Source organism: Gorilla gorilla, chromosome 8 (genome assembly GCF_029281585.2).
Source record: "Gorilla gorilla gorilla isolate KB3781 chromosome 8, NHGRI_mGorGor1-v2.1_pri, whole genome shotgun sequence".
NCBI classification, from domain to species: domain Eukaryota; kingdom Metazoa; phylum Chordata; class Mammalia; order Primates; family Hominidae; genus Gorilla; species Gorilla gorilla.
This window is the reverse complement of record NC_073232.2, coordinates 61,823,235-61,850,818: the sequence shown is the minus strand read 5'-3', so window position 1 is coordinate 61,850,818 and position 27,584 is coordinate 61,823,235. Positions and strand designations below refer to the sequence as shown.

Sequence of the window (27,584 nt, the reverse complement as noted above, 5' to 3'; positions counted from 1 at the left end):
TAATTTTTTTCTAATGGCAAATCTGTTAAAACTTGCAGATGAGCATTTTCACTTGTTTTTGGATGTCTTTTAAAATTATCAATCAATAGTTAATATTTAACTCAATTTTAAGTTAAATTATTAAGTGATGTTGGCCTTAAGAAAAATTATAACACTATCTACAGCATTTTTTTCATCTCCCCACTAACAGTTTTCTAGTACCCAGTATTCTTCTATTCATTGAAACTGTTCTGATAAAATCATCTGAGAACAAGAATTTAAGTTAATGTGTAATGCTTCCCAAGGATGTTTATACTTTAAAACATACTGCTGATTCTAAATTTAAGGGTTTTTTGTTTGTTTTGTTTTTTTGAGACGGAGTCTCGCTCAGTCGCCCAGGCTGGAGTGCAGTGGCGTGATCTTGGCTCACTACAGGCTCTGCCTCCAGGGTTCATGCCATTCTCCTGCCTCAGCCTCCCGAGTAGCTGGGGCTACAGGCGGCCGCCACCATGCCTGTCTAATTTTTTGTATTTTTTTTAGTAGAGACGGGGTTTCACCATGTTAGCCAGGATGTTCTTGATCTCCTGACCTCGTGATCAGCCCCCCTCGGCCTCCCAAAGTGCTGGGATTACAGGCGTGAGCCACTGTGCCTGGCCTCTAAATTTAAGGTTTTTAGAGGAAAAAAAGAATTTGTTAGAATAGAGGTCCTTTTAATATTTCCAGTTCTAAACTTTAAACATATTGATTGATTTCTGTCAAACTCTACTTATAGAAAGATGTTTTTCTTGAGATATACATGTGAAAACAGTTTCTGATAACTATCAAATGCAATTTCTCTACATTTCCCTTTTAAATTCTACTTTAACATGTTAAGCAGGTTAAATGACAAAGGTTAACCAAATTAATTTTGCAATGGAATACGAGAAGAAAGGGGGGAAAAGGATAGGTACTCACATGAAAATAGATTGGTACATATTTCTATCATCTATTATTTATAAAAATTTAATTTTGTTGATCCAGGAATAGTAATGAGTCAGGAAAAAAAAAAGCCCTCCTCTGAGGGCACAAATATGTCATTTATGAAGTGTGGAAATTTACAGCCTGCATGATTGATATGGATAAAGACCCTCAGTTGTGCTTGGTGTGGCCAACATCATTTTAAAAAAATTGAATTCATTACTAACAACAGTGCTAATCAGAAAATGACACCAACAATGTGGATGTTGGTTTCTCTTGAAAAATAAAAAGATGGAAACACTAGGATCATATTTTTACATTCCAATAATCTAGTTGGCCAGATTAATTTTTACAGCAAGCATGTTCTCTCCTGTTTATGACAGTATCCCCAACGACACTTTTCTACATTCATACCCTAGTCACTATGAAATCTGTCATCTGCGATTGCTTTGTGTCTATTTAATATACTCCATTCACTTACATTACTACCCTAGATCCTGTAGGTATTGACGCTTGCATTACTTCTTCTATCTTATAATTTTGCAGTTTACAAATACTTTGTGAACCTACTCTAAAGGAATCCAATTTTGATGTTAAAACTAGTATAGTTTATTCACCAGAATAACTAATATTTAGACAAACCCACGATGAACAAAACTATGTATTTGCAGGGACACAGAAGAGCTAAAACTCTCATCTAAGTCTGGAGAGATTATTACTTGGTAAAACTTTTTAGAATATGTTTGGCAATAGTACTAAATTAAATATAATCATTTCTTCTTTCACAGAACTTAAATTTGTAGTTAAATACCCAACAGAAACATGTACACTTGTGAGAAAACACATTATTCGTAACAGTCCCAAATTGGAAACAATGCAAAAGTCCATGAGATAGATAAACACGCTACTACATCGCACAACAACATAAATGAATCTCCCAAACAGAATGTTGAGCAATATAGGTCAGGTACCAGTGAAATATATTGTATCATTCTATTTATATAAATTTCAAGAACAGACTAAAGAATATGTTACAGGCCAGAAGGAAAACTGATATCTAGGTGTTGACATAGAAGAGCTTGAGGGGTATGTGCACTCTGTAAAAATTCATCTAGTTATACAGTATGGTTTATACTTTTATCTAGTTATACAGTATGGTTTATAATTTTTTTTATGGGCGTAGGTTTTATTTCAACAAAAATATATTTATTACAGGAAGGTTGAAGTGTGGGGGATGGAATGAGGTTAAGAAAGACCTGGAAGAAACTGAGACAAAAAGTCTAGATTTAAGTTATTTCAAACTAAGTACTTTGTAAAAACGTTTCCTGTAGGTAAGCTAAGAATTTTAAGGTATGTAAAACTCAGTGTAATGATACTGGTTTAAATGAAGCAAATAGGTCTCAGAACTAATATTTTCAAACTGCTTGACCAATGCATGTTTAATTAAATACATACAGATACTGAGAAAATAACTTCAAACAGTTTTGAAGTAGACTTTTAACAACATTAGGTAGTTAATAGTAAGAAAGACGAAATAAAAATTTCAAGTAAATATTTATGGAGAAATAATGCAACTGAGTGGATTTTGGATTTTAGAAGTCAGCATCAAAGAATTTTCTTTACATAAATACTTTCTCTTCATTACGGGAAAATAACGCTCAGCTCTTGCTAGCTACAATGCATATGGCATAAATTGCATTAAAAATGTAATAAGAAGTATAGAAGGGATGTGGATAGGAACCCAGGAAACTCAGCAAGATAGCCCTTGATTCAATCAGTCACTCTGTATTTCTGAGTTGAGTAAAGAGGGATAGGAACTAGCAGAAGGAAAAAGGTACCTCTTGGATGCTTCCACCACCCATGAATGAAGAGCAGAGCCATCAGTCGTTAAAAAAAATTTGAGGAAAGAGCCCGGGTGCGGTGGCTCACACCTGTACTCCCAGCACTTTGGGAGGCCGAGGTGGGCAGATCACAAGGTCAAGAGACAGAGACCATCCTGTCCAATATGGTGAAACCCCGTCTCTACTAAAAATACAAAAATTAGCTGGGCATGGTGGCACACGCCTGTAATCCCAGCTACTCGGGAGGCTGAGGCAGGAGAATCGCTTGAACCCAGGAGGTGGAGGTTGCAGTAAGCCAAGATTATGCCACTGCACTCCAGCCTGGCGATGGAACAAGAATCCGTCTCAAAAAAAAAAAAAAAATCGAGTACGGAACTGCTGACCAGTCAGATCCATGAGTCAACCTCAACCAACAATGGAATGCTGGCCCTTTTTGTTGTTCCACACAGTCCCAGTAGACTATAACAACCCCTTAGTTGATGAATTCTAGATTTTAGAAAAGTATGCAAAGTAACATACTAGTGATTTTCTTGGGTAGATCAAACACTTAATGTGATTTTTAAAATTCATTTTTGCTGTCCACACAGGGAAAACATAGAATTAACTTAATATTTAATTATTATAAACATTTATACTGATGCAAAACAAAAACAACAACAATAATTGTAATTTACTGAATTTCTTCCTGTTACATTCCAGTTGTCGAGCTAGGAACTCACACATTTATTAGATATTACTGCTAACATTTTTATAGAAGATGAAATTGATGTTCAGCAGATGTATATCTTGACTAAGGTCTTGCATAAAGTAATTGGTGTTTGGATTTCAACCCTGAGTTTTCCAATTCAAATTTTATGGAGCCCTCTCCATGGAAATTTTTGCTAAAACCTTATAGAAGTTTAATATTCCTGCCACACAACCTCCATATTTTGGAGAGTAGATTCTAACCAAGAAATGCCTTTTTAGCAAAGATAGAATTCTGTACTCAAGGAAAAGGAATAAAATTTTTGTAAGTGGAGCTTATGAAATACTAACTTTGCCGTAAAATTAAAAGTAGGATGACTGTGCTTTTATTTTTAATTACATATATAAACATAATAAGTAAATACAATAATATGTATTTATTATACAAACAAATATCTTTTTCACATTGCAGAAGGAAATGCCATAGGCAATTTGTAATATATGTGTCCAAAAGAGGTATTTTGAATCACATAAAATGATATTTAAGTACAGATATCAGCATTCTGTCTTTAAACTTTGCATAATCTAAATCTGATGTCAGGAATGGATAGATGAATTCAGATTGATTAAGACAAGTAACTACTGATCGGGTTCATTAATTGCTTCATTCAATGAATGGCCTGTATTTATTAGGAATAATGGGCTTGTCTAATTCCCAGAGAATGAGGCTAAAAATTTGGAAGTTGAGCTACCAACAACTTCAGGAGGTGATTTCTTGGTTTCTTTTTTTTGAAGTTATTTTGAAAGGCTCTTTTCTTTTCCTTTAAAATTATGCCACATTGGCAGACACCCACTCTGCCTACAAGAATTAATACAATAGATCTTAAAGTCACAGTGAACGCTCAGTGAGGTTGAAAAGAAAATGAAAATTGATACCTCTGGTTTAAGAAGAGAGGGCCTCAGCAGTTGCTGTTGCTGTCAAAGGAAATTAAAATAGAAAAAGATTTAGAAAATAATTCAGATGGGAAAGGTAGATAGATCATGATTGAGAAGAGAGGAAAAAAAGGCGACAGTTTAAAACGTGTTTCCTTGGGATTATTCATTATTCATGTGTTAGCTACCAAAAGCATTAATTATTTTAACTAATTCTTTATATTGGAACATAAAATAAGAATTCATTTGTTTTGTTTTAATTTCATCATTCTTTTAGTTAATGACAAATTTAATAGCCTTAATAAACAGGAATCTATACAGATTTTTGTTTTGTTAAGCTCCACAGTACAAAGAGTTATTTATGTTTCTAAAAGTACTGTGTGTCATATAATTACTTTTATCAAGTTTAACCTTGTTTTAAGTTGCCCTTCTTTTTTTCCTTCCCAATCACATTAAATGTGATAAGATTCATTGGGAAGAAGAGCAGAACACACAAAACGTTAAAGTTGTAATGTATCTATCAACATATTGAAGACATACTCTCCATTTCTTCTTCTTACCAAAGTGTGGATTTCTTGCACTAAAACATTAAGTGTGTTTTCAGAATGATTAGGAAAGTCATTAATTATCAGATTTGGTAGGAATTGCTTCCTGCCTCTTCCTTCTTTCACTTGTATTTATTTAAAGCTAATACAGTCACCATTGATGTGTTTCATAATAATACACACTTTAACCAGATAAAAACAAGCTACACAATTCAAATTTTGGGGTTAGTAACTCTTTGGAGGGAAAACAGCATATTAAACTAAGTATTGGAAAAGTGGGTAGTGAGGTTCTGGGAGGTAATTCCATCATTGAACCCACTGTTTAAACTGGCTAGTAGAACAACCATTTGACTGAAGGGATATCCGTTTTATAATATAGTTGTTGGTGAGTTAGTTATTTTACTCATAATGAATTCTAAACTATAATCCAATTAGGTCGTATACTTCTCTTGATTGAGAAGCTGTATGCTAAATCAAACTAGGTTCGCAGTGACTTCATTGGTAACATCACCTGCGGTACAGCTGGCCAAATACTATTGGCCAGAATGCCCAGTAGGTTCTCTGCAGACAGAATCAAATGAACACAGTAGAAAACCCAGAGCTTTCTAACATTCTGATTATTTTTAAAATCTTTAGGATCTCAAGCTTTAACCTAGTGATACGATGGAGGCGTGAACTGGTAAAAAGATCAAAAGTTAAGTAGTCCTATATATATATTCTTTGGTTTTTGTTTTTTTTGTTTTTTGTTTTTTTTTGAGACAGAGTCTCACTTTTGCCCAGGCTGCAGTGCAGTGGCCTGATCTTGGCTCACTGCAATCTCCACCTTGCTGGTTCAAGCAATTCTCCTGTCTCAGCCTCCCAAGTAGCTGGGACTACAGGCAGTAATCCTAGTTTCTAAATTAGATGTATAGCCTTAGACAAATAAATTTTGGGGAAATGTCAGAATACTGAGTAATAGTAATGCAGAACAAAATACATGTATCCTTAAAAAGGTAAGCAAGTGATCTTTGACCATTGAATAACAGATTTAAAACCTTAAAACAGGGAAGCAACATATATAAAAGAAAATAAATAGCATAACATACTAATATGTTTTTGCTGAAATCAAAGAAAATAAACTAGTTCAAAAGAATGTACATTAGTCTTGCCTATTACACAAGTATTTTCCTAGTACGCTTGTTACGACATCAACACCATAAAGCCCTTACCTCTGATCCATAACCTCTCCTGCAAGGCAGAAATAAATAAATCAGTATTAAACATCTTAGATTTTCGTTATTAAACAAAATGACAGATAAGGGCTTTAAAAAAAATGTCTGAGTAAAACTGAGAAGACAATTTCTACTAAACACTATCTCAGTGGGAAGTATATTTTGTGGCATTATCAAAACAGGAAGATCATGGTTTCACACCTGAATTACTAAAATAATGATCAACCCAGAGCCTCGTTCCATATGAGCAACAAAACATGCAAAATCTATTTTATTTCAATAGTGTATAATGACAAACTTTGACTCTACTATTATCAATCAATTGGGATAAAAAATATTATACATGATCTCTGTTATACACAAGTCTTGATATATATACTAATCCTTAGGGGAAGAGATATGCTTTATACGTGAAGAATGTAATAAGCATAGGATGAAAATTATGTCTATGAATATATTCTTCCAAATGATTGTATGATATTTTCTTTATGTTAATTAATTCTAAAAATAATACAAACTATTGGCTGTCCTTTCAGGGTCAATTATAATATTAGAAATTAAGTGAAGAAGTTTTTAGAGCTTTAATAGGCAAATATTCAATATTACATAAAGATTTATAAAGTTCGCACATCACAAGATGGTGAACCATTTGACTATACTTGAGGGGGAGAAAAGAATATAGAGTTTTCAAAGTTGAATGTTACTAATAATGAAAATGTTCTATGTGTTATTTTTTAAGCAGTTAATCTAAAGTGTTAAACTGATGCTGTCAACCATGTTATGTAGAATTAATCAATCAGTGTAATGAAGAATTATTACAAAGAGGCACATATTACAAAGAGGCACATGCATAACTTTCTAAAATCCAACAAAACAATCTCTGTAGAAAATTTTTTAAAAAATTTTGAGGCCTTCACAAAGTAATTCTACTTATCAGAAAGCATCTTGTATGGTTAATGCATTGTATATTGAAACTGTTTGTAAAAAAGTAAATACAATGGTTACTAAAGCTTCTCAATTTATTCTTTAAAATGGTTCTGCAGTGAATTTCGTAGAGACTGATAATTCTTCCAGAGCCTTTAGAAATTGTAGACATTTTCAACTTTTACCAAATTTATATTTTTCAGAAATAATTCAGGTAGAGAAAGCTCATATTGAGGTTTCAACAATGACAACTCAGTCATATACCTTATAAAATATGCAACCAAAGCCAGGCTTTATTTTTTAGACTATTTCTTCTGACTCCTTTTATTAGCAATGTTTTCCATCAATGTGAAAAATAAAATATCAATAGATAAACTGTAACTCAATGTTAATGTTTCCATTCACATTTTTGTTGCCTTTTATTTGGTTATTTGTATTGCTTGTCTTGGATCAAAGGCAGAAAGTTACTTGAAAGAGGTACATAACAGAACTACTACTTTACCTGTGTGCTTTCAAAACATGACTATTGATACTTATAAAGCCAGTTCATATAATATCGATGCACCTCTTTATGCAATTCATAATCAATTGTATTATTTATTTTATATCATGTATATGTATCACTGTTTACTTTTAACAATAAGGACAAATGTTTGGTCATCTTTCGTAAGTCTTTATTTAAAAGGTATCTAATAATTTCTTATGCATTAATGAGATCATAATAAATATTGAGAAAAAAGCGTTATTTTTCTCCTCTCTGGTTGTCAGGTTGTAAGCAGTTAGGGTTTGAGAGGAGGAAGAATATTTAGGCTTGTGTACTCAAATAATACTAAAAGGTCTCATATAGAAGATATTTTAACTGACTTTTATAATGTATCATAATGACATTAGGAATCTCCAAATACAATGTGTCAGAAAAAGACTGGCTTAAATATAAAACACAGGTATCTATGTTTCAATTAAAAAGTACAGAATAATAATAAAACTTTTAGATTATGTAAATAGTAAAATGTTATAGAAAAAGGCAATATAACAATTTAATAAGACTGTAGGTACCTACACAAAAATGTTTTTTTGATTTCTCATATTTCTTTTGTTACTATTTATAGATTTATCAAGAAATTATAAATTTTACATTTGCAAAAAGCTGGTAGATATTAGCTTAGAAAAGACACACTCACATTAAAGGCTTACACAATTGTGAATACCTTGTCAGAGTCCGCCAAATAGCACAAGTTCTCATGCATATGACCAGCTGCCAACAAAAACTCCAACTGAAGTTTTTCAGTGAAAGAAAGAAAAAAATCATGTTCAAGAACCCCAAGAAAGTAATTACTCTTGATTTGGATGAAAAGAATTTGAAGCAGATGGGCTAATAAAAATAATCAGATTTACAGATTGTTTTCTGTCTGATCTTGGTAATTAGGAATGCCAGGTCAAATTATTGAAGAAATATGAGGGATGAAGAAAAACCTCTGAAATAACACATTGAAGGGGGCTCTCAACTTATATTCATATACTTCCAATAGTAGTTATTAGGTATGAGTTTTGCCTGTATTTTAGAATTGTACCCTTCTCCATGCAAACTTATATCTTCTAAAATCTTAAAACTCCAGAGTGTTTTATAAGTATTTGTTTTAAACAAACACTTATATGTGCATTCAAAATGTGAACTTCCAGTAAATAAAACGTATTCCATGTGTTTCATGGGAAAAACAAAGTAATTACTTGATGGTCACATATTATACATTATATACTAATATTGAAAGTATAGTTTCCTTAGGAAGGAAGGGACACAGATAGTATCTAGCTTAAGTGATGCTGTTCGAATTTAACAATTGGAGCTCTAAGAACTGTTACTACAACTACAGAAATCTCTTCCCAGAGTATACAGTTTTATTTTCTTTGTTTAAAACAAAGAGCAGAAACCTATGTAAAAGAGTGATAGTTCAGCAAATATCACTTCTCTTGATTTTTCTATTTAAGCTTTTTATATTTCATTTATTAAACTGAAGATCATACTTTCTTTAAAAAGGAATCTTATGAAAAAATTTAAATTAAGGAGATGATTAATAATGTGAACAAACAAAATTAAACAGCACTTTAAGCATCTGTTGGAACAATGAAATGCCTTACAAAAGTCAACGACTCAAGATTTATTTTCATTATAAAGAAGGGAAGGGAAAGCACAATGAGAAATAAAGAGAATAAGACAGCAACGGAAAAAGTATAAGATTTACCAAATCCATAAGCATACTACTAAGATAAAAGCAAGTCAGAGTAAAAGATGTTCTTATCAGAAAACAGATGACTACATGTTATAGCACCTGAGATTTATTTTGAAATACCTTATGTCTGTCATCTCCTACAATCTAGGTACAGTATATTTTACTTTGGTAGTATTTCTTCTTACCAAATACATAGGCTTCAAGAAAAAACAGAACCTATCAATCATATCAGTTTTAACTTATTTGTAACAGTCTGCTTTTTTCTTAGAACATTCATATAAAACTACGATCAAAAACTAAATGTAAATGTTACTGCATCCACATGATAGACATGCCTTTGGTTTAAGTTGGGTATCTAACTTTCATGCCCACATATTCCCACTAGAAAAGATAGTAAAATTACTTACTTTTCAAATAAATGTAGAACAAATTATGCTACTTTGTAGTTTTTAAAAATTAAGGTAAATCTATTATATGAGTTAGTAGTGATGAGGTTAATATCTTTTTAAATTAAAAACGAGAAAAAACTGCATTTCACTGAATTTGGGGTAAAATAATAGAATCTTCTTTGACGTTCAAATTTGATGTTCAACTTGAAGACTATGATCAACAAGAGGTTTGCCCGACTAAAATAAGAAAAGCAACATTACAGTGAAGTAGATGGACTGTGAGATTGTTGTTCAGTTCCCTCGACAATATTGTTCAAATTCTCCTTGTTTTGTTCAGATGTGATTTCCATATTTGTTACTTCTGAAGGGCACATAGTTTGAAGTTCTGAAACATTTGTGCGTAGATAGTTTTTTTCTATTTGACTGTACATGTTAGCTACTGATTTTTCAAGTTCTGCTAAGTTTTTAACGTGTCTGAGGATGCCTTTTGGTTCTCTCTGAGGGTCTGTTTTACACACTGTCGTTGTTGATAGCTGTGTCATAGAGGACTTAATTTTCTCGGCAGGCATCATGTTGGTCGTGCATTTAACACCTGTTATACAGACACACTCTGTGGACAGAAATGAAGCTGAAGGAGGTGGGGGGCAAGGAATAGAAGGAGGTGGTGGAGGAAGAGTTGGAAATGGAGGTAGAAGAGGTGGAGTTGGGGGACCGGAAGTTGAAATGGAAAGTGGAAAAAATGTAGAAGGAGGCAGAGGAAGAGGGATAGAAGGAGGAGAGGGAGGAGGACAAAAAAGAGAAAAAGGAGAAATGTCAGGAGGAGGAGCAAGAGGAGCAGGAGCAGGAGGAGGAGAAGGAGGAGAAATAGGAGGAGGAGGAGGAAGGGGACAGGCAGAAGGAGAGATGTTTGGTGGATGGGCAAAATTTTCAAAAATATTTCTTTCGGTTTCAACAGGTAACATACAAATAGGTGTCTCTCTCCTAGAGAGTGAAGAATTTAAAACACAAGGCCTTGAAGGAGAAAGTTCCAAGGAACACTCAGCAGGAGAAGTGATGACATTAGGTTCTGATTTGAGTTCCACAGTTCTTGAAACAGTTGGCAAAGTGGAGAATGAGAAGTGAGGCCTGGGAAAGCAAAATGAAGAGTCTGAAGAGAGAGATTTCAACTGTTCTGTTCCTTTTATAATCAGTGTTTCACCTTGCCTTATTTCCTCTTTCTCTGTCAAATTTGCCTCTTCAGTTGTAAGCAATGGATTGCTGCTACCTCTTTTGTTTGTACAGATTCCAGTGTTTTCATTTTCAGCTTTCTGCCTGGTGCCTTGCCACTGCTGCAGATCTATGAGCTCTGGTCTATCTGGAACTTTCCTCATCAGCCTCCTGGGTAAGCTGACTGACTGACTCCACAGCCTCTGAATCTTTTCTCTTGGGCCCCTCAGAGACTTACTCTTGGCTTGTATTTTGGGTGAAAGTGGGTCTACAAAATCTGTTCTCTGTGAAATGTCTGAATTTGTTGATACTTGACTTATGTTTTCCTTATAAAGGGGATTATGGGCACTTAAGTCCTCCTCATCAGATAGAAATGTGAATTTTCTTGCAGACTTCAGTTTGTTGCTCTTAAGTGATCCGTCTACATGAGCTGACTTGTGAGCCTCAATAGTATTGGAAGAAAAGGGCATCACAACTTGTTGATGTTTCCTGTCTTCTGAGACTGAGTTATTTCCCCTGCTTTGTTGAAAATGGTAGAGAAGGAAAAGACTTGAAAGAAAAGAAGATAATGAAATGTAAGGAAACAAGTTGTGACAGCTTTCATGAGAAAGATGTTTTTATGGCTCTCATTACTATTAAATACTTAAAAACGTCAAAGGCCAAACAACACTAACCTACTAAAGCAAGACATTATTTTAATTCCCTGGTCTTAGAAAGGCAGCGCAGAAAAATCTTAGAGTTGTGAGAAGAATGAGAAATGTAAATGAAAAAAAAAGTACTCATCTCTAGATTATTTTGGAAGAGTATTTTTTGTTTTTGTTTTTTTCAGCTAGTGTGATACAGCAAAGCATCCATGTCCACACGTAACAGATCTTCCCATTGCAGAACAGCAGAACACCATCGAAGCTACCAACTTCTTATCTTATCTTTTCCTTGCCTGAGGATGCTCAGGGCTGCCTGTTACGCATAGAAGATTCTTAGCTGTATCTGATTCAGTACCTGTCCCTTATCTCTCATGTCAGTACTTCTGTCCTAGAGCCAAAAGCAATCTCCTCTCTGAGCCATCATGTGGAATATCCTGTTCTCCAAATTAAGAGAATTAAAATCACCAAGGACAGATGGGAGTTTGTCTCACAGTCCAACAATCACAACTGAGAAATTGAATATACGCTAGAATTGTGACAGAGTTTTTCTTCTGTTTAAATTTTGTGCTTAGTTTTAAAACCTTATATATAATACCTACCAATCAGGAAAAATTGTTTTAAAACCTTATAAATTGTACCAATCAGAAAAGATGTTGTCAGTAATTTCTTAGACTGATCTGGATCAAATTTTACTTAAAACTCACCTTAACAAAAAGATTGATGCTAAAAAAAAAAATCACTTTTTGATATCACTGAAAGGCTTACTTATGCACGGAAACTGAATCATAGGTAGCTGTGAGTCATAAATAAAGTTGCATACATCAAAGATCACAAATTAAATGGCTCTAAGGAAAGCATTTAGACCCTTCTCCCAGGAATGTTGGCTGATAGGTGGTTCCGAATAGTCTCTCATTAGGTTTTACTCTCAAGCCAAAACAGAATAACATTTATTTTAGTTACTGCTTAATAGTTACCCACTTAGCAGGAATGAAATAAAAAAGAAATATTCTGAATAGAAATTAACTAGCCATATTGAAAAATTAGGGTGATAGTTTAGGCAACAAAATAATAAAGCCACAGTTGTTAATGTGTCTTTTGGCAAAGATACGAACTGTAAGAAACAGTTCAATACGAACTGTAAGAAACAGTTCACACAGGTAGACCTGGAGCATCAAGCCTACTTGGACAACAAAGAAAATTCAGACAATCTGGACTAATCAGAGTGCAAACACTTTTACTCTTCGAATCTTGAAAAGTATTTTTCAAATATGGCACGAACAACTGAGATTGATATTATATACTGGTTGTTTTTGTATACATTTGTTCGTGGTTTGATTTCTCTTGGAAAAGCACCCAATGGATATAACAATATCACATCACTTTGACCAAAAGAAATCTATAAATAGGTTTCTATTTATAGATTTGTAAATTTTAAGTTCTTAAAATTTAAGAATTTTTAAAAACTAATTTAAAAAAATTAAAAACAAGGAGAATTTTGAAATTCCTTTCGGTAGGCACAGGTACCATCGCAGCGAACACATGTTTTAAGCTCATGCCATCAAAAGGAAATTGGGTGTGGAAGACAAAACTTTCCTTTTAACAGTAAGTGAGTCTGTGGCAAAAGATGAAGATCACTGTATTTACAGTACAACAGCATTTTAATCTATTCTATTGTATCTATTTTTCTAACGCTCTTCTATTCTATTAGAGTGATATTATTTACTTACTTATGCCTATGTATCCACAGGTGAGAAACAGAAAACATGTGATAGAAAAAAAGAAGTTTTTACTAGAGTTAATTTAAAACAATTCTGAAAATATGAGCAGGAACTTGCTTTAAACACTTAGTACGTATATCAAAAAAAAAGACATGTTTTTTATATTTTGTTATTATTCATATGAATGACATTTAATAGTAGATGAAATCAAATGACATTATTTGAATGTCTTTTCACAGAAAATTGTATCTAATAAAGTCTGTTTACTATACATAGATAAAGTTCACTTCTATTAAACCTGGATGATGCCAATCCTAAAATAAAACTTTTAAATGAGAGTTTAAAAATTGCTTCTATGGCCTAACTCTGTAAAACTGGTTAATGCACACTGACTTTTAAAGTAGATATATTTTGTTTGGAAGAAAGTAAATATACAACTACTATGATGACAATTACAAAGTAATTATAGCATTCATATGAAGTTATTACTTTGTGAAGTAGATTTTCCAAAATGATCTTTGACTTTGTTCTTTTTAAGATAATTGATAATAATCATTTAAAACTAATTCATTTTCTAGTAACTTAATGCTTAGAATTCCTGTAAAAAGTTCTTGAATAGATAGGTTAAAAACATTTACTAAAGATAAGATAATTAAATATGTAGGACTTAAACTATTTCAATGAATACATATATTACAATTGCAAAATCTACTGAGTCTACTACAATTGTTCAAGTAAAAATAATCTTAGGTATTGCTATTTGAAAATTATTACTGTCATCAAACTATACTGATTCCAGATGATGTTATAGTATACATGTTCTTATTAATTTAAAATGAATATATAATTCATTAATTTCATATATAAACACACTTAACTTTACACATAATCTTTTTTTTAGTTTCTAAAGATCTTTGCTTGAGAGAGGTCATTAACATAATCAAATAGAATCAAATCATATTGGCTCAATTCCTACATTCACCAATAATTACAGAAGAAACAAACAATCATTTTTCAACTTACAAAAAAGGTGAAAGCATATATCTAAAGCATGAACCCTGTATTATGTCATTATTTTGGAAATAGAATGTCATGCTTTAACCTATTATAAATTCAGATTTTGTGTTAAAATAATAGCATTCAGATCAATTTTAACATTAATACGACTATCCTAAACAAAACCTTGTATAACATTATTAATATGGTAAGTAACCTGAATACATTTGTTTAAAACCAGCTTTTCCATTACCAGGTCAATTTCATGATTTTTGAGGCTTTTCTTATTGCTACTAGTAACTGATACGGATGTCACATGTAAGAACATGTTATAGTCCTTCTACTCCATCAAATTCCAGTTAATAAAAGGTTTTCTGGATTTAATTGTCATATTCAAAATTGTAAAATATTCTTGGTTGTTTTACATATCATGTCCAAAAGCAGTTATTCTTGAATTTTTAAAATACTGACAAACTGAACATCACCATAAGGAATCCAGTTATGAGGGTAGCACCATTATTTAACAGTTACCAGTGTCTTTCAAAAATGGATGATTTTTTAAATAGTGACTACAAGTTTCAAATCGTGCAGGAGAAATATTCGGTAATCACAGCAGTCTGAGAGTAATAAAGTGAAAAAAGCATTTTCTAAGTAGTTGGGAATTTAATATAGAAGTTCTGTAATTTCATTGAGATTTTAATTTCTATATCATATAACGTCCTAAAAGTAGTATCTCAGAAAATACTACGATTTTAAACCATAGAATTTGGTTTTGATTACCAAATAGGGATCGGTTTGGATACCTAATCAGGATTACTATTTTATGATTGTGCTTTATTTCTCTCGTCTCCTATGCAAAAATATATTTTTCAGAATCTATTTATATATTTATACATATATACATATACATTATATATGTAAAAATGCATAACCCTGAGGATTGAGATATTAAATATTATACTCAAGCTATAAATGTGCAATTGTCTCCTGAAGTTGAATTTTGCTTTTCTCTTAGCTTTCTTTAATTTCTTGTTTGGTTTTGGCTATTATTTTTCAACTTACTTAACTTTTCTTAGATTTTCGTCTTAACAAATTTTCTCTTGCAAATAATAGAATAAAATAGTCCATGTAAACATTTCCACATCAGATTGAAATTAAATACTCACCACACAGAATTCAGTAAAACCCAACTACTTCTCAGAGTTCCTGAACGGTCTACTTACATTGAGCTGTCTCCAAGTTCTTCATAGAGATGCGCACCTGGCGGAGGCGGCGGCGGCGGGGGCGCTGCCACTGGTGCAGGGGCCGGCGCTGCTGGTTTAGCCGCGGGTAATGCGGCCTGAATTCGTGCAGTCTTTGTACACTCAGCTTGACGTCTTGGATAAAGTAAGGATGGCTTGTAAAACTCATTTTAGAAATCATAATGCTTATCAATAAGCTACCTTTTAATAATGGGGTCCAGTTATCAGGGGAACCCACTAAAATTATTTTACACAAACATCAATTTAAAAACAGATATAATTACAAAAGCATCCCCACAGGGTATCATTTGCATATAATCCCTGCTTTGTTCTTGAAAATAGCTATCTCTTGAATAAGGGGTAGAATTCAGCAGACATATTTGCAAATTAATTTAAATGATAATCTTAAAGAGAGAAAGCAAAATTTTAATTAAAGTGGGATGGATAATTGGTAGTTGTTTAATGAATCTCTTTCATAAGATGAGGCATATTAAAGATAGATAATTTTTCTTTATTATTTGTCTTTTTTAAAGTTATTTGAAATGATTTGAAACATTTTTGACGTTATTTCACAGAGGCTGTACACACATGTACAAGGGAAATTTGGTTAGCTTGTATATCCTTTAAGATTCCTAGGAATGCCTAGGCCGGGCACGGTGGCTCATGCCTGTAATCCCAGCTACTGGGGAGGCTGAGGCAGGAGAATCGCTTGAACCCGGGAGGCGGAGGTTGCAGTGAGCCCAGATCACGCCATTGCACTCCATCCTGGCCAACAAGAGCAAAAACTCCGTCTCAAAAAAAAAAAAAAAAAATTCCTAGGAATGCCTGTGATTCTCATGTTACAGCTACACTGCTGTTTTTGGATTTCCTGGACACTGATTCATTTCTTCCTCAAAACCAAGATGTTACAGGATGGAAGCTATAGGCAAACTATCTTTTTCACATTTATGCAAGTTATGTCCAATTGTCTAAAATCAGCTCAATTCTATATATATCGAACCAAGAAATAAACTATTACAAACGCAAAACAAGGGAATAATATGTGGTTCTGAGCAGGCTGACTTGATTGATATAATTTCGGGTTTCTCTTTTCCTATTACATGAAAAGGATGTGTAAAATGTTAATTATACTTACACTTTAAACCTGTTTGGGAAAGCAATGAGTAAGAAAAATAGAAAGCTACATTAGAACTATTGCATTAATAACATTTTAACATCTGATTTATTCTAAATCATGAATAATTTATACGTTAAATTCATAATGACAGAGTTAATGACAGACTAAGAAAACTAAGTATATCAATTCGAAAGGTGAAAATAGTATCGTTACCGTTAGAGTCATTCAAGCCATTAAAATATCCATTACAGAAAAATAAAGAAATGAACTACATGGAATAAGAAAACTGGATTAAAATGTAAATATGAGAATTTCAACTCTAGTGGAAAAATGGAATATTAAAGATGACTTGACCTTTATAATTGGCTTCTTGGTTTACCCTGCTTGAAGAATATTACAGGAATGGAGTGAGGTAGCAAGCCCTGATTATACTCTTGGCTTCACTTTGAAGCTGAAGCTAGAATTGGAAGGTCCTACTCTTGGGTAATAAATTTATGACAGTTTTTACATATTTGCTTTTTAGTTTCCGTTCATAGAAAAGTTCAAAGGCATATCATTATATAAAAGGATAGCTATTCATTCTTACCTTATTTGCAAGCAAATATCAAGGTACAAATGTTAGGTCTTTAAATATTAGAATTTTACTTTGCTATGTGAGCAGAGAAAAACTCATTTTGCTTAATTATGTTAATCTATAAAAAGCAGTAACTAAATTCATATGGTATTGAGCTGATTATCAAACTAAAGGAGAATTAAATAATGCATCTATAAATTATTTAAATATTAAACATCTCAAGTGTTTGTTGTATTTCAGACTACCGTGTGTAACATCCAGAGCGCTTCAGTTTTGATCACTGCATACCGTGCCAAATACAAGAATTTTTCTCACTGATTTTCTTGCTAGCAGGATATAATAAAGCTCCTTTGGAAAATAGTTAAGTGTAAAAAGATAACTGGTAATACGGAATGGATTTAACATTATAATTAATAATGGGTTGATGGCTTAATAATTTAAAACAATTTGTTCAGTATTAATTTTGTTCATCAGCTTTAGATTTAACATATCAATTGACTGGTTAAGGACACATTAAGCTCCAGTATATCAACCTTAATGCTGTATTTGCAACTTCACATTGCTTTTGAGGTAGGAAATATTTCTGTAGTTTCAGGTTGGAATTACTTGAAAAGTAATGACCTGCTTGAAAAATATTAAAGGAATGGAGTCATGCAGCAAGCCCTAGTTATACTCTTGGCCTCACTTTGAAAACGAAGCTAGAATTGGAAGGTCCTACTTCTGCGTAACAAATTCATGATACTTTTCTTCATGTTTGCTTTTTAGTTTCCATTCATAGCAAAGTTCATTCAGAGCATACATTTGGATTTTCAGGTTGGAATTACCTTACCTTATTCAATTCACAAGAAAATGTTAAGTATTTGAGAACAAAGATGACAGTTTAAGAATACATAAGGACTATTGGCTGGGCGCGGTGGCTCACGCCTGTAATCCCAGCACTTTGGGAGGCTGAGGTGGGCGGATCACGAAGTTAGGAGTTTGAGACCAGCCTGACCAACATGGTGAAACCCCGTCTCTACTGAAAATACAAAAATTAGCCAGGTGTGGTGGCGCATGCCTGTAATCCCAGCTACTCAGGAGGCAGACACAGGAGAACAGCTTGAACCTTGGAGGCAGAGGTTGCAGTGAGCTGAGATCACACCACTGCACTCCAGCCTGGGCAACAGAGCCAGACTCCGTCTCCAGGAAAAAAAAAAAAAAAAAAGTAAAGAATACATAAGAACTATTTTAGTATTTCCTCTGTAGGTAGTTTAAATGATGAATAGCAGTTCTACCATTATTTCTTATTGTTTATTACATAAAGTAATTTACATGATTTATTATTCCTGTCTGCTATTTATTTTCTTTTTGTGGCACACTCAGGGCTACTTCTCTTCTTAATCAGCTCCCCAATTTTTTCAAGTCATTGTCTATAGAAATATACTTAAAATGTGTGGCTCTCTATCACAAAGCTTCCCCAGACCTAGTGTCAAAGAATATATTACTAACCTACTTCAAATATGGATGTTTAAATTAGTGATAATTACTTGACTACTCTAGATAAGTTAAATACAATTTTAAAATATGGATATTGTCAATGGATGCACTTGACTGCAGGAGCCAGAAAAATTAAGAGCCTGCACAGCCAGAACATGCTGTCAAATATTACACTAAAAACTCTGGCAGAGCACCCAGGAAGGAAGAAACCACATAGAAAATTACATCTTATATGCTATGATTTTACAATGCTTTTGCTAACACTGTGATCATTTGCACAAAGGCAAATTAAACAGTTTGGATAAAAACCTATCATGACAATGTCACGAACTTATTGACCTTCCTTTGGAGCTGGGCAGAGTGGGTATCTGCATATGACATTCCATTGCTTTTACTCCAGGATACCTGTTACCTTCTCTCCCAAGTTGGCTCTTAAACAAAAGAAGAGCATAAACAAAGCCACAGGAACTAAGGTGATATTTCTATTGAAAGAGACCGAATTAGAATCACAGGAATATTGGGCCATCAGTGAAAAATGGACTGGGAGTTTGTACTGTTTTCCTTTTGAAGAAAATCATTTGGTACGAGATAGATAGATAGATAAAGCAATCTCAGAGTAGTTGCACCATCAATATTTTGCAACGCAAAGCCCTGTTACCAGAGATGGTTTTCTGCAGTGACTTCTGAGGAACTATCCAGGTTTACCATCCTTGAATACTTACTGTCTGTAGCTGACCAAAACCACCAAGATGGCAGGAATGCAGCAGAGGATGATGATGAAGGCCAGAGCCAACAAGGCCCCTTCTGTGTATCCTAGACTTTCTCCTCTCTTTTTAATGCTGGTCACTGCCTCTGGAGTCCGGATCTCCAGAATGCGTCCTCCTTCCCCATAATACGGCTGAAAGTCTTTATTGATATCAAGTAGTTTGCCATCCAAAAATCTTTATTGTTAGATAAATAGTAAAATTAATGATGCTAGCAGAGAAAGAGCATTTTAAAAATAAAATCTTTTTGTAAGATCTTTCAATATTTTCTCTAATTGAAACACAAGCTGAGTCAGAAGTCTCATGAATAATAAGAAAAGCATATATAAAAAGCATAAGCAATAAAGAAGAGTAATTGCACATCTGTATAGAAATATCAAAAATATTTTAAAACACAGCTCTTGATCTGCTTATAGACTTAAAAAAATCTAATTATCAGTATCATTAAGCTTAATATTACTGTGTCAAAATAATTTAACAAAATTTTAGATGGAATAAAATATAATATCCTAAATTATATACCATAGTTTAACATTATATTTATGCATTTTATGTCCTTGGGTCCTTAGAATAACCCTGTAAAGATCAAACATTACAATACTGATTTATTGCAGGCCAAAAAGCTATACAGTTATAAAAACAACTCTGAGGCACCAAACTAAGTTTTCAGACTCGAACTCTGTATTTGTTTGCCATAACACCATCTTAAAAGTAAACATTCTCAAGTTTCAAACCAAAAGAATGTTTTATGGTCAAAGGGTGAAGACATTTAAAAGGCCTTTCTGCCTAGGAAAAAAAGACTAAATAAATGATGCAGGTAGTATATCAGTGTTGTAAGAATGACAGGAAGTGGTAGTCAATGTAATTCCTTCCTCTAAATAATGCAATTCCAACTATGAGTCTTGAGTTTTGGAAGAGAATCAAGGAATAATTATTCCTAATCTTATGAGATTGAAAAAATTTGTTATGTATTTAATATCGTAATTAGCAGGTGATTTTTTAAACAATTCCTTGGGAACTTTTGAACAGTCCCTTATAAGCGCTACATATTGATGCAACAACTGTGTTCTTAATACAACAACACCATAAAGGTCAAACGTCTTACTATAGAATAATGGAAAACAAAAATAGTTCAAGAAAAACACAATTACTCATAGTCCCATGATCTACAAACAGTCATAATCACTTCTAACATCTTGGTATATTTAAGTCTAATATTTTTTTGAAGGGGTGATATTAAATATTTTATATACTTGAGTATACTGCATATATAAAGTGCTTATGTTGAAAAATACAGAAAACACAAACAAATGCAAAAGAAAAAATTAAAATGGCCCTAAATTTCATTATCAAAATATAATCAATGCCATGCTTGTGTACTTTTTTCAGTCTATTTTATGCCCTTTTGAGACATTTAATTTTAATATTCAGAGTGACCATGCTGATTTTAAATCCCGTTAACATACTGTTCATTGCTTAAAAATAGAAGTGCCTGGTATCACATATGAATTCCATCACATATGTAACTCATAAACTAATTCATATCACACATGTGGCAATTAGAATGCTTTTTTGCTTTTTTTAAACAGATATGCTTTTATAGATTAAAAATGTACTCTTTATAGCAATTTTCCAAGCTCATTGTTACACGTTAAAAGAAAATAAAAATTTAGCCATTTTTATGATTACTAGAAATAGAATAGTGAAACTTTTTGTTTGAATTGTTTATTAGATAAAGGAAGAGATTCTAAATGATGCATAGATCAAGAATTGCTTCACAGGAACTATATTATTAGAACAAGGAAGAATCCGATCCAGAAGAGGATCATTAATTTAAGGGAAGAATATACCCCTACAATGTGGAGTTCAGTTGACAGATCAAAATTCTATTGGATTCCTGGATTTCATATCCAAACTCTCTAAAGTAAGATTTGTTAGTCTTTTTACCCTACCAGAGCCCTATTACTTAGATACTTATTTTCACTTATCAATGTGATGTCATAAACAATTTTTTACTAGAAGGATGGATCACTTTTGAACCCACACCTGATCTAGACTATCTTTCTTTACTTTGTGTATTTAAAACAACTTGTCTGGGTAAAAATTCTTGAGTCATAACGTTATCCCTTACAAAACAGCAAAATTGGTTCCACTGCCTTTTGTCATTTTATCATGCAAATGAGATATGCAGGCCTTACCTAATTTTTGTTCCTTTATGAGTAAGATATTTTTATTTCTGTTTCAGTGATTTTTAAACATATTCAGATACTATTCAAAGAAACATGCCTACCTTTTCATTGATTTTTGCCTGTAATATAATAAACTCTTGAATTCTTTTTTCGATTTTTTGCTTCTGTTATAAATACTACAATTTTAACCTCAGAAATAACTGTCATTATCAGGTTGTATTTTAATCGTCCTATAAATATATTTTGATCTCTTTTATTATTTATATCTTTTTTCCTTTTTCTTAATATTGCATAAATTTTCAATGGATACACTTCATGTTGTCGATTTAATTTTCACATGCTTTCTCATTTCAGGAAAGGTTGAATCCAGGTGCTCAATTGATTTTAGGAGATAAAATTTAATTTATAAATTAGGCACAGTAAGATATTAACAACAATAATAACAAAATAGAATAATTATAGAACTATAGTGTAATAAAAGTTATGCAAATGTGGTTTCTCTCTGTCTCTGTCAATATCTTATTGTATTGTACCATTGGTAACTGAAACTGAAGAAAGCAAAACCACAGAAGAGGGTTGACTGCTATACTCCAGTTGGACTGAGGGGAAGGCACTTTAGATTAAAGACTACCACCGTGTAGGAAAGGGTCAATTCTCACGAGAGAAAGTGGAATTCTTTTACCAGAAACAGGAGAAGGACTCAAGCCATGTAAAACACACACACCATTTCACCAATCCATACCATTCTGTTTTCTACTAAAAATGTTAAACTGTTTTCCAATGGTTTCTGTAGGAGAAAATTTCCAGAGTTATATATTCTCCCTCTGGGTCATCAGGTTATTATTTCCTGATTTTCCATATTTATTTTGTTTTTTAGTATTTATTGCTGATCCCGTTTTTCCACTGCTTACTTATCCTAAAAAAGAGATCTGCCCAAATCCAGCGTCAACACAGAAACGTGTTTTTTTTTTTTTCTCGTCATTTTCATCTACAGTGTACTCAGTTACTATATGCAAACCTTTTTTAATTCTAAGGGAAGGGTATTCAGGTCCCTTCCCAGGATGTAGCCAACATAAATTGATTACTGCTATGTTATCCTGAAATGAGATAAGTTGCTAAACCAATATCACGTCTTATTATTTTTTCAAGCACATGCAAACATGTATTTCAGCCTCCATTGATGGATATGGGGCCTAATGTTGTGTTATTCAGCATATAATTAATAAATACATAATCTACAATCTACCCTGCATCTCACCTTCGTGACTGATTACCTTGATGATGATGATTTTGATACTGCAATGTACATATGAATGTAGAAATAAGTAAAGGGTGAGCAGGAGATTGTACTCTAGACAGTAGAGGGACAACTGTCTATTTCCTTTGTAGGTACACAATTTAGGCTTACAGAGTGGGCAGTGGTTAACATATCTACCTACATTCATTACACTGTATAAGATTGTTCTGCTTAATCAAGCAAATCATGGTTAGATCATCAACTATTTTCTTTTCACAGTTCCATAACTGTTTAACTAGATTCTAATAATTAGTATTCCATTGATTTGGATTTTCCATATTTTGAATTTATATGTATAGTTTTTTACTTAGAACATTGAAAGATGCTTTATCAGAGCCTGTTAATCAGATACCGTTTAAGGTCTAAGTGTGTTTTTAAACATTGTGGTTTAAAGGCAGTGTATAAAGTCTTTTTCTGCCTTCTCCATCTTTCTCTTACTATTTGGACATACTGTTTTTAAATAGGCTGGATATAAGACAGATAAACAAGCTAAAATGTATTTGCTTATTTTTAAATTTTAATTAAACTATATTTTAAAGTAATGTGTTCTGTTTTGTGTAGAATGCAGAAAGCCACAAGAGAATATGGCTATTAACAGCAACAACAAAATGACAAAAAAGTGCCAGGTTATACTAAAATCATAAATTTCCTTGAGCTGAAGTCACAATGTGAGCAAAAAAACCCAAATTCCATTGAGTGACAATTAGGATAATTTCATGGTGAGATGTGACCATACATTGTTTCACCTTTGGCAGAACAGGTTAAAAGTGGCTGCCATAGACTGGGCACGGTGGCTCATGCCTGTAATCTCAACACATTGGGAGGCTGAGGTGGGATGATTACTTGAGCTCAGGAGTTTGACAGCAGCCTGGGCAATAAAGTGAGACCATGTCTCTACAAAAAAACAAAACAAAACAAAACAGCTAAAATTGTAATAAATAAGGTTAGAATTGTAGACACCCACAAACACAAGGGGAGTCTCCCCTCATTCGAAAACTTCTTTGCGTAGATTTCTGTAAGATAGATTGGGGGACAAGGCAGGACACAAGAGAATATTCCTTCATGGTGTAAGAATAGGAACAAATCAGCTAAGGCTGGTGCACAGGCAGCAACCCTTGTGCAATTCCCCAGACCTTTATCTCAGATGAAACAAGGGCCGTAAGTATTAGAGGGAGGAGGAGGAAGTGTGCCCATCCCTGGTGCTCAGGCAAAGGTCTACTGCTTCTGGAAAAGAGGTATAAGCAAAAATCCCCTACCCCTGGGGGAGGAGCAGGAAGTCCTCTCAGGCCTAAGATCTTGCACCAATACAAAGTAGAGGTGTACTATGGATTGAGAAGGGGCAGAAAATTCTCTTGCACCCAAGACCCCCTGTAAATGTGAAGCAGAGGATGGCTGCCATGATGCCATAAGAAAGGGGGAAAAATCTTGAGAAAGCCCATACCAAGGCTTACACATGCAGGCTGTACAAGGAGAACAGAGGAACCCCTATTCCATGACCCACCTCTTCCTTATAAGAGTGGAACCCAGCAGCAAGGAGGAGCAGTCTAACACTTTGGGACAGATCAGAGTGTGGACAGAAACCTCTTCTGTGGCACAAGCATATAGAGAGCACTGAGAGCTGAGGACTGAGTAAGAAGACTAAGAAAACCCTACAGCACGCAGCCTCTATTCTAAGACTGAGTTGACACCATTCCACCAATAGAAGAATTTGAAGCTTTTGGCACAGTGGAAGTAATAATTGCAACAGCAAAATCCAAATAATTCCTGAATAGCTTTACTTAACAGAGTAAATGCCTGTAATGTCCATTTACAGGCATAAACTCTATTTACCTCACTTCTTACTGTTCTTCCACACCATGTCTGGCATTCAATCAAGTAGGACACAAAAAGACTACAAAATATAAAACAACCATTTTCAAGAAATGAAGTAACAGAGCCAGACAGAGATAACCCAGATATTGGAACTATCAGACAGGAACTCTGATTCAACTCTGATTAATACATTGCAAAATAGCAGAAAGCACAAACATGCCTGAAGCGATGGAGAAATTCAGTGGAGTGGTGGAAATAAGAAATAATCTAATAGAAATGCTAGAAATATCTTTCTAAAAAGATAAAAAGATGAAGAATTTCTTCAGTGAGCTCATCAATAGGCTAACACAGATGAATCAGTGAATTCAAAAATAGGGCAGTAAATATTATTCACACTAAAATACAAAGAAAAAACTGTGTGTGTCTATGTCGGGGGGTGGAGGGGAGCAGAGTCAGAACGGAACAAAATTATGAGAAAAGTCAAATTGTAATTGGAATCCCAGAAAAGGAATAAAGAGAAAATGGGCATAAGAAATCTTAGAAAAAATGTCTGAGAATATTCCAGAAATAAAAAAAGAAAAAACTCAAAATCAAACTCACAAAAAAATGCAGCTCCAAAGAGTTGAGAACTACAAGGATAAAAACGCAGGATAAGAGTAATATATAATTATTGCAGAAAATCTAAGCAATTCAGGTAACCAAAAATAAAAAAATTAAAATACCGATAAGCTGGCCAAACAAAATAAGTTATTAGCATATCACTAAAAGTCATTCCAGTCCTGTCTATGCATTTATTAGCTTTTTTATTTTTGATTGCCAAAATATATTTTTTCAAATCAAAGTAAGTTCCCAGGACAAATTATTATTATGATGATTTCTAATCCTTTGACCTGAGCATTCCAACATCCTCAGAAGCCTAGATTTTAAGGTGAAAGGAAATTGAAAGAACACTTCCATTGACCTGGACCGGCATCTTAATGTTATAGTACATTTATGCAGTGTTAAAAACTAAATAACCAATAACTCTCACAACTACAGAATAGATACCAATACTTGGGCATTGGCATTATCAGCCTTGGAACACACACACACACACACACACACACACACGCATATACACATGTATATGTATGTGTATACAATTTTATTATAAAATCTTTCAAGAAACAATTCTAGAGTTTCAAATAGACCAGTGACTCTAAGCTTACTATAATACTTCAAGGTGAAGACTGCTAAGGCAAAATTTTCATATTTCATGGCTATTCTATCTCTTCTTCAATATAAAAATATATTTTTAATTAATTAATTATTTATTTATTTAGAGGCAGAGTCTTGCTCTCTTGCCCAGGATGGAGTGCAGTGGCATGATCTCGCTCACTGCATGCTCGGCCTCCTGGGTTCACGCCATTCTCCTGCCTCAGCCTCCCGAGTAGCTGGGACTACAGGCGCCCGCCACCACGCCCAGCTAATTTTTTGTATTTTTAGTAGAGACGGGGTTTCACCGTGTTAGCCAGGATGGTCTCGATCTCCTGACCTCGTGATCCGCCCGCCTCGGCCTCCCAAAGTGCTGGGATTACAGGCGTGAGCTACCGCGCCCGGCCAAAAATTTATTTTATGATTTATATATATTCTGTTTTTTCCTTGCCTGCTGGCTATGACAGTTATTTTATTGAATTTAGATGTTTACTGTCCATAATATAATTTAGGTTTGGAAAAACTTATTTAGAATTAATTAAAGATGTTCATCTTGTATTTCATGGTGTCAGTTGAAACCCAAGTGGCTTTTTTTCCCCAAATATTTAATCTCTAGAAGGTTTGCTAGTTAAATTCAAATTCTAATCACCATTATTTTACTCTTTAAAGTTAGCCCAAATATAATACATATTTTTATATCCAGGTAAAAACACCCTAAACTCAATCAATCGTGAAATTTAAAAACAAAACTAATGTATGCAAAAAACACAGAATGCAGGTAGATTCACATAAAAAAGAAATGTGTTGATTTTCTGACAATCGAAAGAATATATATGAATTACTTTGGAAGTTTATTCCTAAACTTTTTAAATTAATAAACTTTTTAAATTAATAAAACTTACAAAAAATTGGCTTGGTAGATCTAAATGTTGCTTCATTTTGGTGGTGGCTATAAAATCAGAGTGCGAGCTATTACTTCATTCATCTATATTTCCTCCACGGTTAGTATCCTGTTTTGCACATGGCCCAAATATCTATTAAAAATGAATTGATGAGGCCGGGCACGGTGGCTCACGCCTGTAATCCCAGCACTTTGGGATGCCAAGGTGGGCGGATCACGAGGTCAGGAGATCGAGACCATCCTGGCTAACATGGTAAAAGCCCGTCTCTACTAAAAATACAAAAAATTAGCTGGGCGTGGTGGCGGGCGCCTGTAGTCCTAACTTCTCAGGAGGCTGAGGCAGGAGAATGGCGTGAACCCGGGAGGTGGAGCTTGCAGTGAGCGAGATTGCGCCACTGCACTCCAGCCTAGGGCACAGAGTGAGTCTCCGTCTCAAAAAAAAAAAAAAAAAAAAAAAAAAAAGAATCGATGAGTAACATGTTAAATAATTATGGCTTTTAAAAAATTTTAGCTGATATTAAATCATTATTTTCTTATTGCCAAAATAGAAGCGATGAAATTTTGTCGATGAACACATTTAAAATAAAACTAAATTCAGAATTTATTAATTTGAATAAAAATTGAATAGATATTTACAAAATAAATAAATTTACATACACATAATATAGATATATTTGTAAATGTGTATATGGATATATTTATATGCTGTTTAAAAAGTATAGACAAACTAAATTATGATGTTTCACATATAGAGTTCGGCATGA

The 27,584-nt window shown here is 33.5% G+C and overlaps 1 protein-coding gene across 1 annotated transcript in view; it reads right to left on the bottom strand.

The window, feature by feature from the left end:
• PCDH15 (protocadherin related 15) overlaps positions 1–27,584 on the bottom strand; it is a 1,796,064-nt gene that overhangs the window by 3,316 nt on the left and 1,765,164 nt on the right. The window contains exons 33-37 of the mRNA XM_055352068.2: positions 19,386–19,604; positions 15,479–15,631; positions 8,283–8,348; positions 6,148–6,166; positions 4,398–4,436 (exon numbers count right to left, since the gene is read on the bottom strand). Of these exons, the coding sequence (XP_055208043.2) occupies positions 4,398–4,436; positions 6,148–6,166; positions 8,283–8,348; positions 15,479–15,631; positions 19,386–19,604 (496 nt within the window). The remainder of the gene's footprint in view (positions 1–4,397; positions 4,437–6,147; positions 6,167–8,282; positions 8,349–15,478; positions 15,632–19,385; positions 19,605–27,584) is intronic.